Genomic DNA, 11,259 nt, shown 5'->3' on the forward strand with positions numbered 1-11,259 from the left:
TACGTTTCTTTCATGTTTTTGATTATTTTTTCGCTTTAGTTTCTCATTTGAGTTTCACTGCCTGCACAGTTAGATTCAATATAACAAACTTTTTTTGTTCCATTATGATGATGTTCTGGAAGCCAAATTAGGCCCTGCATTTATTATAACATCCATACACCTGACATCAACAAAACATTCATATATACATACAATTGGCTGCAGTGTACAAAGTTATAATTAGTATCTTCTAACAGCCTTCCTAATTTCTCCAGTGTCTTTCATTTCTAAGGATGCTAAAACTTCAACTGCTTTTTCTATAAAACGATGTTCAATAGTTATGACACGCTTGAAGCTGCTTTCCTTATTTTGTCAAAAATTGTACAGTGAATTAAATTCCAATTTGCTTGGTTTGAGCATTAGGAGAAAAATGGAACATCCTGCCGTGTACAAAATGAACTGTCTTGAGAACCTGTCAAAGGTGTACTGATCATACACAGCTATGTCACATGGATACCGCTGTGGATACGGTGATACAACTGTTTTTATGAAATTTCCGATATGACTTGTATATAAAGGGATACAAAACGAGAGTCAAAATGAAGTATCCATGTGACAGACAGTTTTTATCTCTGCTGCTGTTATGTCTTGCTTCAGGAGGTGACAGAGGAATGTCGGGATTGCATCTTAGCTCATGATTTTGAACTCCTTGTAGGTGAATTTGCATTCCAGTCATCATCATTGGAGTTTCCAAATTTAATTCGATACATTTCTTTTGAGCAATCATAATATTCACATCGATATGATTCTTCCTTGGCTATGTCACACGGACTCTTCTAACAGGGCACCGCACCCGCACCCGCACCCATGTGGGTGCAACACTTGGACACGGCTTCTTTTGTGTCAGGTGAAGTCAACCACAGTGAGGTCCATTGTTCAAAAGTAGATTCGGTTAACCCTAACCAAGTCCAGTTATATCTATATTATGTATATAAATACATAAATGCACACATACACGTAGTGTTAATTTAAAACTGTTCAAAATTATATATATACCCTCCCCGCAACCCTGCACCCAAGTTTTTTTAAAGTGCCGAATCGCCGCACCCACGCCTATGTGACATAGTTCCTTGGCCTTTGATTGCATTGATCAAATACGGTGCTACTAACAGTATCCCATCAGTCAACTTGGCCTTCTGCTGTTGGGAAATACATTAGGCTGCCTTGGGTGACAGATCCTACACTCACCAAGGTTCAATGATCCCTGTATGGTGTGGATTGTGAGTTGCAGCCTAGATCCGAGAAACATGTAAACGTTACCTGATTTGAGTTGCTTATGAGGCTAAGAGTAAAAGTAAAAGGTAAAACAAACAGCACCGTGGCTCTGTGAAACCTCTTAGTACTATTGATCAGTCAGCTGGTGCTTTAATACCAAAATTTGACATTTAGGGTTGCCTTCTACCATAGAAAAGTAAAGAAGAGGGTGGGTTGAAGCATAGTTAAAAAACTCGCAGAGTCAACCCAGTGACGCTGTTTGACTCAGTCAAGCCAGTGAATGACCCTGAAATGAACAAAGTTTGGCAGGGACAACTGAGTTTTAGCATGGCCTCGGCCCGGTTAGCTCATGACTTGGCTGAGTCATACACATATATTGTATATAAGTGCATATATTATATGAAATATAATATAAATATCATGTATATTATACATCAAAAGATGGTTATACATCTATTAATAAAATTATACATTTAACATATTATAAAATATCATGTAATGCATATTACATACAAAATATTAGTAATATACATAGTATATATCAGTGTTGGAAGTATCATACCATATGATACATATCGTTACTTTTTGTGTATTGTATTTGTATCAGGTGTATCATACGATATACCTTTGTATTGTACTACATTGTATCGTATCGTACTGTACACTTTTGGTGCACTTTAAAAAGACGGACTCTCATTTGTCTAGAGGCCTTTTAGAAGTGCATTCTCATTATTTTTTCACTAAAGAAAATGGGTTAAGGTAAAAAATATTTATTATGAGTAAAATCACAAAGCTACTTTACAAAATTTTTTTACCTTAAGGGTGTTGTCCCCCACCATCTTACCGTGAAGTTGGATCCACAAAAATTAAAGATTTATGTCATGGTAAAAATCAAGCTCCACACTCCAACAACAATGACATAAGATATTCGGCATGACAATGAGGCATTCAAGTAATGAGTGAAAACCGATTGAAAATCGAGTGCAACTATTGCTATAATATTTTTGTTTATGTAATATGAAAGTATGAGTCCAATAACATGTTATATTTAATATTTTGCATTGTTCTTGTGAGTTAGTTGATGTATGATGATGTCTTTGTGCAGTTCATAGAGACAAATGCTTCATATGTGATTTTATGGTTGTATTTTGTGCAATTCATCATTGTTTCATGTGATATATATTTTTTATATATTTTTTATTTTTTTTTAATTTTTGAATTTTTTTTATTAAAAATGTATGATATTTTATGATACGATACAATACGGTCTTAATTTGGGCTTGACTGATATGGATAGCGATCGATACAATGCAACCTTGATATATACATATACTTACATATTTATATAAAATATAAAAATATGGCCATGGTGAGTCACCAGGTTGACCCAGTCAAGTCACAAAGTCAGTCATGGACGAGCTGAGTGGCGAGTCACTGGGTTTTAAAACTATGGGTTGCAGAATGTTGTCTGTTGTGGAACACAATTTTTCTTGCCCTTTTGACAGACCTTTAGAACAATTTTTTGTTATCTCACAAAGTGAAATGATCTTGTACCTTCCACATGCATTATGATGATATAGTTTATCAACTAATAATAGTCACTCATTGCCTCTGTTGCACACGAACTCTCGAAAAGCCTTGCAATGTGCCATTGGTATGAGACTTGGTGCGGTGCCTAGTGCGGAAGAGGTGTGTGCATGCCACAAAGGGTATCCTGTGCCTGGGTTCGACACTAGAACTGTGCAAGGGGGTGTGGCATGTGTGCAGGCATGGTGCAACGCAGGTGCGGCAATAGATGTATGAATGTGTGTGATGTGCAGTCGAATTACCCTTGTTTGTGTGAGAAAGCACCCCAACCTTGCGCATAAAGACGACAAGTTTGTCGTGCAGGTGAGGATAACCTGCTTGGGTATGAGACTGCACTGAGGTTTCATGAGCAGAGAATGCTCGATGGTGTTAAAGTAGAAGATCGTTGTCTAAGTGATCGGAGGCACGTTAATGAATGAGACTTGGCGTGTTAAAGGTTGCAGTGACGGTGAATGAAAACCAGAACAAGTTGAGTAGGGTGAAGAAAAAAAGTAAACCAGAGATAAGTACAAAGAAAAATTGACATATTATGAGTCTGGCATTGTCGAGGATGACAATGGTTTTGGTGAGAGAGAATGTCCCTGACCGTTCTTTCGGAATGAGGCATGCACAGTACAGAGCGCTATTGAGTGAAAAATGCATCTAGTGTAGGAATGCACAGTATGCGTTGGCTTGATCGGTGATGTGCAGTAGTAGCATAGCACGTGATAGGCAACAATATCGTCGTTAGTGCATCGTTGTATGACGGCACAGATGTGAAGCATTGTTTGGTTAAGCAATGTCAGCGGATCAGAGGATGTTGCCTTTGGAGATTTGGTTAAGGACCTCATGGCTTGTAAGAGTGATTCTCGCTCGTAGCGGTTAGACGCATGAGGGTACGTGTGGGTTAAGGCTAATTGCCCTAGGGATCTCTTTGGGTGATACCAACCGAGTATGGTGACTCGAGGTTAAGCGAGTGAATGTTTAGGCGTCGACAAATGAGTTTGGGTGGTGCTTTTCGCTATGGTGTTCAATCATCAACTGGTCTTCAGATTGGGGGTCAAAAGACTTTGTCCCTTTGGTGGTTAGGTTTTGCGGTGCCGTACACATGGAGTCGCGATACGCTTCATGACATGCGAGGCTAAGACATTCATGCGTTATTGGCTTAGGTGATTGAAATTAAAAAAAGGTGGCTCACAATGACACTTGAAGGCTTGGCATGCATCGGTAAAGGTTTTGGGGATGCACCATGCTCCTTATGACCTGCGTTGGATATTGGTTAAGTCGGTAGTGTCGTATCGGTATATTCTGGCCGATGATAGCATAAACTTGCCTGTATGAGCGGCGAGATACGTTTGGTCATTTGGGTTGGAGGTGCTAGCCGGTATGGGATGGTTATGCACGTAAGTGGTTATCGGATGCCCGACAACCATGTTGAATGGATCTTTTAAAAGAAAGAAAAGTTCGTTAAGTTGAAGTTCTGCTGTGTAAGAAGATTACGTGTGGAAAACATATGTTGTGAGGCTGACTAGGTCGCAAGGCCTAGTGTCGCACGAGTGTTCTTTGGCTTGAAAGGCGTGAAAGTTGGCCTTGAAATTTTAGCCCGCGACAGCCTCAATGAAGTGAATAAATATAATTGTACCCCAAAAAATAAACAAGCCAAAAAAAATGAAAAAGATTATTCAAGCAAGCAATTTGCATCTAATGCCATGATCTGTCAAATTACTCAATTCCTTATATGGAAATTTGAATCAACATGCATTTACAAATACTAAAACATATCATCCTTTTGCATTCTTATTGTGGAACAGATATTTGAATCGGCCAACTTATCCGCCAACCACGATATCATACACCTTTAAAGTTGGTCAAGTGATGTAAGTTGTAAGATCTGTCGTATGAATGTAAAAGAACAGAACACCCAGTATCTACCAAATGCATAAACTCTCATCTAGCTGCCAGTTTCCAAACAGAGCTTAAAATGAAACTCAAATTTCAAAGGTTCTTCACTTCTTTCTGATTAATGAATGATAATACAAAGTGTGGGGATGGTAGTGGACCAGGCTGGGGGCAGGGACAAGGTTTCCACCCCTGCTCCATTTCAAAATCTCACCCTCCATCCCCGCCTCCATCCTCACACGGGTTTTGATTTTAACCTCCATCCCTGGTCCAAACATGGCGAGACGGGGTGAGGCTCTGTTTCTCTTCGGTGCATTGCCATTCCTAAAGAAGGATTGGGGACAGGGCAGGATGGAGAAAGCGTAAGTCCATCCCCACCTCCATCCCTGCACAGGTTTTGATTTTAACCTTCATCCCCACCTCATGTCCTCCATCCCCAGTCCAAACAGGGTGAGGTGGGGCGGAGCACCGTTTCCCGGGTAGACTGCCATCCCTTTACAAGTGACAAGATCTAACTTCTACGAGGTATCATTGCCAAGGCAAAACAAGTCTTTTTGGACATCCATGCGTATGTAAGGGGAGCCACTTAATAAGGGCAACGTCAATTTTTATTTGGCATCATCATCGATTAGAAAACAAAAAAAGGCCCACAAGGGCTTCTCACATCTGGTAGGAGAAACTTTTGAAGGTCACCAAGTTGACGGGAGGTCACAAGTTTGAATCCCACCAGTAGGTTGAAGCTGGGTGTACTCTACGGTGGGCAGGGAGACAACCTCGAGGGTTTTACCAACCGGAGGCCAGCTAATGCACAGTCGGTGATGGGTTTTTTCTCAAAAAAAAAAAAAAAAAAAAGAACGAAAATTGCACCAACGTTAGGCATCATTCTTGACTTGGGGAACAATTTAACGTGAGGGATGTGTTGTCTTTGGTGATTACTACTGTACCCTTCCACTTGCATAAAAACCAATTGAGAAATATAAGATTTCTTAGAAAATGAAGTTAAAAGGGACAAAAATAAGGCAGCTACTTGTACAATCATCTGCCATCATGTGAGTGTCCCTTGAGGGAGATAGATTCCAATTCCGTAGCTGAAGAAAGGAAGATGAGGTCACATTGGAAAATGACCCTCATGGTGGGGTCATTCTCACAGAAAAAGGGGGTAAGTATTTCCTTTTCCCACTTTCCAGAGTCTAATCTGGGGTTGAGCCCCAAGACTTGGTCAGGGTGCTGCAAGCTGCATCATCTGGTCAACCACATTACACCTTGTAGATGATTGCACATCTTTTCCAAAAGTAAGCTTTGTATTAGGAAAATTAAACCATAAAATGTCTTTAGTTAAAGATGATGGGACTCTTGATACTGGAACGGTCCATTGCCTGGTTACTCGAAGCTGATGAAAAAACAATAAGAAAAATGTACAAAAACATGCTTATGTTTTGGTATAATTCCTAAAACACGTTTAAGTTTTGAGAATTTACAAATACACACTGGTTGGTGAAATTATTCTCAACCATCATCTTATTTCAACCCAAGGTGGTTTACCGTGGTTAACATTGAGGCAATTATGTTATTACCCCTTCCTTTTTTTTGTTTCCATTTTATCAAAACCACAAACCTCACATCCATTGATTTTTCCTTGCCCACCCCATGAGCAACAGCCAAGCTGCTATCGCCGGTCATCCGGCAAGCTTTGGATCATTAGGATTCTCTCATCACGGTGAGTTTTAACTGCTGTCTACCCATCTCTCCCATGCACACACAGAGATCCCTCTTCTTTTTTCTTCTCTTGTACATAGGTGATGATAGTGATGAATAGCAACAAGAAAAAGGCGAATGAGAGAGATGATGACGGTGATAAGGAAGAAAGCAAACGATGCTAATGATAGTTACGAGTGATAACAAGAGGGGGCAGTCATCTATGGTGAACAGAAATAAATAGGGATGCTGTCGATGATCAAATGAGAAATCTATACGATTTATGGCCAGAAAATGTAGACGTAAACAGGAAGGGTTGATGAATACGAGAAGCAAATCCCACTACCGTTTTCTGGATATCTGGTCAACAAAATGGCTGAGAAGTGCTCGGGAGATAAGAGGGAAAAGCAAGGAAGGAAAAATATGACACGGGAGTGGAAAATCGAAATAGAAGCCATTTTATGGGTCTTTCATAATAAACTTTTGAAACACTAGCAATCTCCTGTTTCTTCTAAACTTCATTCTATGCCTCAAAACAGAGATCTTCCACTTGACTCGTATCAATCCATAAAAAAATCATATCACTAACTTTTTAGGCCAACGTGCACATCTTGATCATGATGCTCAACCAGATCAACGGCCTAGATCTTATAGACAATTTATCATTAAGCCCATAAAGCACTTTCCTTGTATACCCCTTTTAGACTTTTCCTTGAAGTTGACATCCAACTCCAAAACTCAACTGGAGTAACAAATGGGTTAATTAGTAGATATCTTGGAATGCATTAACTAACAATTGCTATAAACACAAAAGAATTTATTATTATTCACTTTTCTGTTTATTGTGGGCACCAGCGAAGACCGCGTGAAGGCACACTTGGTCATCACTACAAATCTCCCTAGTGCCGGTAAAGGGCAATGGGAAATGTAAAACTTAGTGCAAAATAACAACTGAAGAAAACACGAAAAACATATTCATTATGTACTGGTATCTTTTTTCTTCTGACAAACGGGGGAAAACCTTCATATATACCCTTCGCCTCAGACCTTTTACCCACTCCAGAAAAAATCCTTTTGAAAGATCAGCAGTTTCACCTTCAGTCATGCATTCCACCTCCGGGTTTCACCCAGGAATTTTACACGTCGTATTGAAAATAGATGTCTATCTGCAACAAAGCAAGCAAAAAACTTTTCAGAATCCGGCAGCTGTAGAAGAAGCTCCTCTCTCTCTCTCTCTCTTGACTGAAAAAAAAAACGATAGGCGGTTGAAAATAACGTGAAAAACGAAGAGAAATTTTTGTTCACCTCATGTTCGTTGGCATGCAGAGAGGCGTGAATCCTGTTCAATCATAGCTAGCATGTTGCACGTCAACTCGAGCAATTTCCCTGCAGAAAGATGCCAAAATGGTCATATTTTAATCAGAAAAGGCCCACAAAATTCTATGCGCTCGTTAACTTCCGGGCTAAAATAACACCGATTCCCATCCATAATTACGTAATTTGTGCACTGAAAATAATATAACGTGAAAATAATGAAAAGTATCAAGAAAAAGAATAATAAAAGGCGATTCCCAATTTCTATTGCCTCTTTTGATGGGAAACAATTCCAAGCCTTCGCGGTAATGTATCTTCAGCCATTCTTAGGACACAATAATACAAAGGCAAAGGCACCTGATACTTCAAGGGGTTTTAATTACAGCAGAGAAATTTACACCATCATCAAACGATATCGCATTTTGAACTTATTAACACCTGAAATAGAAATAGCACAATGGCAAAAGAAGTTCTTTTTATCACAATCCTTCAAGCAGTAGGCAGACATTATTCTTTCAATCAGACCATTGTACAAGAGTCGGCAAGAGCAAATATTGATTGGGAAATAAATCTGTGGGACAAGACAGCTAGGCATAATCAACCAATACGAACACTTAAATTCATAACTACCGTACAAAAAAGTCCAGAAGTAATCACATATAGAGTAAAAATATTTAAATAACCTTATAACATAGAACGCAGGCAACCAACAACCACCATTAAAAAATTAAAAGCATCCAAAACAAGCAGCAACGTACACAGAACCTCATCAAACGAGTACCCCCACGCCCCACCGACAGTTTCGAAGCTACGGCGTCGGTGGAAGGGCCCCTCCATCCCACCATCCAGGTTAGAAAAGAAAAAGGCTAATGATCTGAAAGAAAAAAAAAATCTAGGAGGCTCGCAATCACTCGGCTTTAATTGACCAAAGACAAGAACGTCCCTCACTCACTTCTGTCACAAGGACAGCCCAGGAAGAGTCTCGCTCTTATTGGCGAGAAGGAACAGAGGGGAAGGGCTCATCGGCTAACACTCGGATGATGAGGTTTCTGTCGGTAGACTCGGTACCCGGTAGCAGAGTCACGGGGCGAATTTTGTCATTTCTAATTGATGAAACTGACAAAGACCTCAGAAGTCAGACGCCTTTATATTACCATCAAAATAAGATTGTTGAGCTGTCATCCACCACGCATGATGGATCCAAGACCATAATGATAATTCATAGTAGTAGGTAATAGAAAAAGAAGACCAGCAAGAGAGTAGTAGCAATTTTTGTTCTATTTCTCCAAAGAGAAAAAAGAGTGGTAGAGAAGGCCGGGAAACGGTGGGATTAGAGCAATCTGGCAAGAATGGTGCCCCTTTTCTCCGATTCCAATGGCTGAAAATACGCAGGAGACAGACCCGTCTTGGGACGAATAATACTATAATGGTTAACACCACCACCACACAAAGACACCATCTACATGGTTGAACGGTACCAACATTGAAACTCTGCACATTCCGGACATGCCAAGAAGGCAGAGGACCTACAAAATTAGGGTTATTTAGCAAGCAACGGCAGCACCTCTTCGCCGGAAACCGTCCCCTGTTGCGACTGAAAGTAATGCCAAACGAAGGGAGAGGCTTACTTTCGTGTTTCATTTTTCACCCAACATCAAACCTTCCCTTCCCCGTCACCATCCCTTCCACGCTAAACCCACCAGTTGGCAATGGCACCCCAAAGAAAACCACATTGTTCCATAGGGCTTTGTTCACTCAAAAACATTATACACCTCTATTAATAACAACAATCACACGGTAGATAACAAAGTCTATCATTTGCCTAAACATATTCCTCAAAAACATCCCATCAAAGAAAAATCGTCGACAAAGAACTGATCCGAGACGAAGGATACCACCGAAAATAAATAACAAAAGGAAAAACCAAAAAAATGGGGAAAAGAAAAAGCAATGGCAGAACGATCGAAGCACCAACGGATCAAAATCATCAATGAAAGCCTCTAACAAACAATAACTTGATAAAAACTCACGAATTCAAACCGGGAAGCGAGAAACAAACAAATGGGAAGAAGAATCCGAACCTCTCCGGGTCGTGGGCGCGACGGCCTTGGGCTTGGCAGTGGTGGTGGGCGCGTGCGTCGGCTTGGGCTCGGACGGGAAGAGCACCTTATCGATCCCCTGAACCGAGATCCGCCCGTCCACGTAAATGTCGGGGTCGACGAGATACGCCGCGCCGTTGCCGTGGCCGAACCGGACGGACCCGTCGGCCTCCTGGGCCGTGACCTTGTGGGGCAGACGGAGCGTGTCGTACCGCACCCTCCCGAACCGCCTCACCGCGTTGTACATGCTCTCCTCCGTCTGGTACTCCGGGATGAGGTGGTAGTACACGATCTGCTCTGGCGCGCCGGGCTCGCTAAGCTGGTCCGTGGTCAAACGGGCCAGCGCGTCGTCGTTGGGCGCCAGCACCGTCAGGACGTACCCCTCTGACACGAGTCGACCCATCTCGGTGGCGAGCGAGGTGAGGTTCACCAAAATGTCCGCGAGCTCGTTGTACCCCCCGTAATGCAGCAGCGTGTGGATGAAGTCCTTCACCTGCGACTCGCCATCGAACCAGCGGTGTCCCGACGACGGCCCGGGAGCCGGCGCCGGCGCTGACGCAGGAGACGAAGCCATCGCATCGTAGATAGGCAACGACGGCGTGTACGGCGGCGGGGAGTACCCGTACTGATCGGGCCTCGCCGGCTTCTTCTTCTTGAGCGTCATCGTCGCGGTGTCGACCTCCGGCGCGCCCTCCGGAAGCACGGCCGAGATCGCGGCGAGGTTCCGGCGGCGGTTGAACTCGTCCTGCACGGATCGGGGAACGAGGAGGCGCTCAATCCCGTGGATAACGCCATCGGGCTTGACAATGGCGTCCGGGTGGACGACGGCGGCGAGGTCAACCTTCCTGGTCCCGTCGCGGTGGGAGAGGCGGAGGTCGTCGCCGGCGCGGGAGAGAGTCCGGCGGGGTGAGAGGTCGTTTTCCGGCCAGTCGGCAGAGGATATCCGCTGGGGGACGACGTGGAACATGAGGAGGGCCTGCAGGGAAGGGAGGTTGCCGGGCTCAAGCAGGAAGCGGCGGAACTCAGGGTCGAGGTCGCGCTCGAGGGCCTCATTCCCCGGGGCGAAGATGGTGACGTTGTGCCTCCCGACCGCTTCCTCCAGCGTCTGCAGGAGCAGCGCCTTCTCCACCAGCTCCGCCAGATCCGTGTAGCCCGAGTCCAGCAGCGCTACTAGCACCGAGTTCGAGTTGATCGCCGTTCCGGCGGGCGTCGCCGCCGGATCCGGCGAAGCCGCATTGCACAGAAGAAGGACAATGAGCGTCGGTATCAACGATTTGAATCCGTAGATCTTCGGATCCATGCCCAGGATTCTCCGAGGTGAGACTGGGTTGTCGACTCGTTGCAGGTGGTGGAACTGGAACTGTAGAGAAAGCGAGACCTTTGCTTTACTCTTTTCCCTTCCTTCTTCGCTTCTTCTTCTTCTCGACTTTGG

At 43.2% G+C, this 11,259-nt stretch overlaps 1 protein-coding gene across 1 annotated transcript; it reads right to left on the minus strand.

The window, feature by feature from the left end:
- Positions 1 to 7,210: 7,210 nt before the first annotated feature.
- LOC149827575 (fasciclin-like arabinogalactan protein 17) lies at positions 7,211 to 11,259 on the minus strand. Its single transcript, XM_090019505.1, has 3 exons — positions 9,810 to 11,259; positions 7,720 to 7,800; positions 7,211 to 7,580 (listed from the first exon to the last, which is right to left on the minus strand). The coding sequence occupies exons 1-2, from the start codon at positions 11,125 to 11,127 to the stop codon at positions 7,721 to 7,723; spliced, it is 1,398 nt and encodes a 465-aa protein (XP_089875631.1). The 5' UTR covers positions 11,128 to 11,259; the 3' UTR covers positions 7,211 to 7,580; position 7,720.

Source organism: Nuphar pumila, chromosome 10, assembly GCF_984573655.1.
Source record: "Nuphar pumila chromosome 10, dmNupPumi1.hap1.1, whole genome shotgun sequence".
NCBI lineage: Eukaryota > Viridiplantae > Streptophyta > Magnoliopsida > Nymphaeales > Nymphaeaceae > Nuphar > Nuphar pumila.

Coding starts and splice junctions, on each gene's coding strand:
- LOC149827575 (XM_090019505.1), bottom strand. CDS start 11,127: ATGGATCCGAAGATCTACGGATTCAAATCGTTGATACCGACGCTCATT. Junction 7,801..9,809: donor CGCGCCCACGACCCGGAGAG/GTTCGGATTCTT, acceptor ATCTTTCTGCAG/GGAAATTGCTCGAGTTGACG.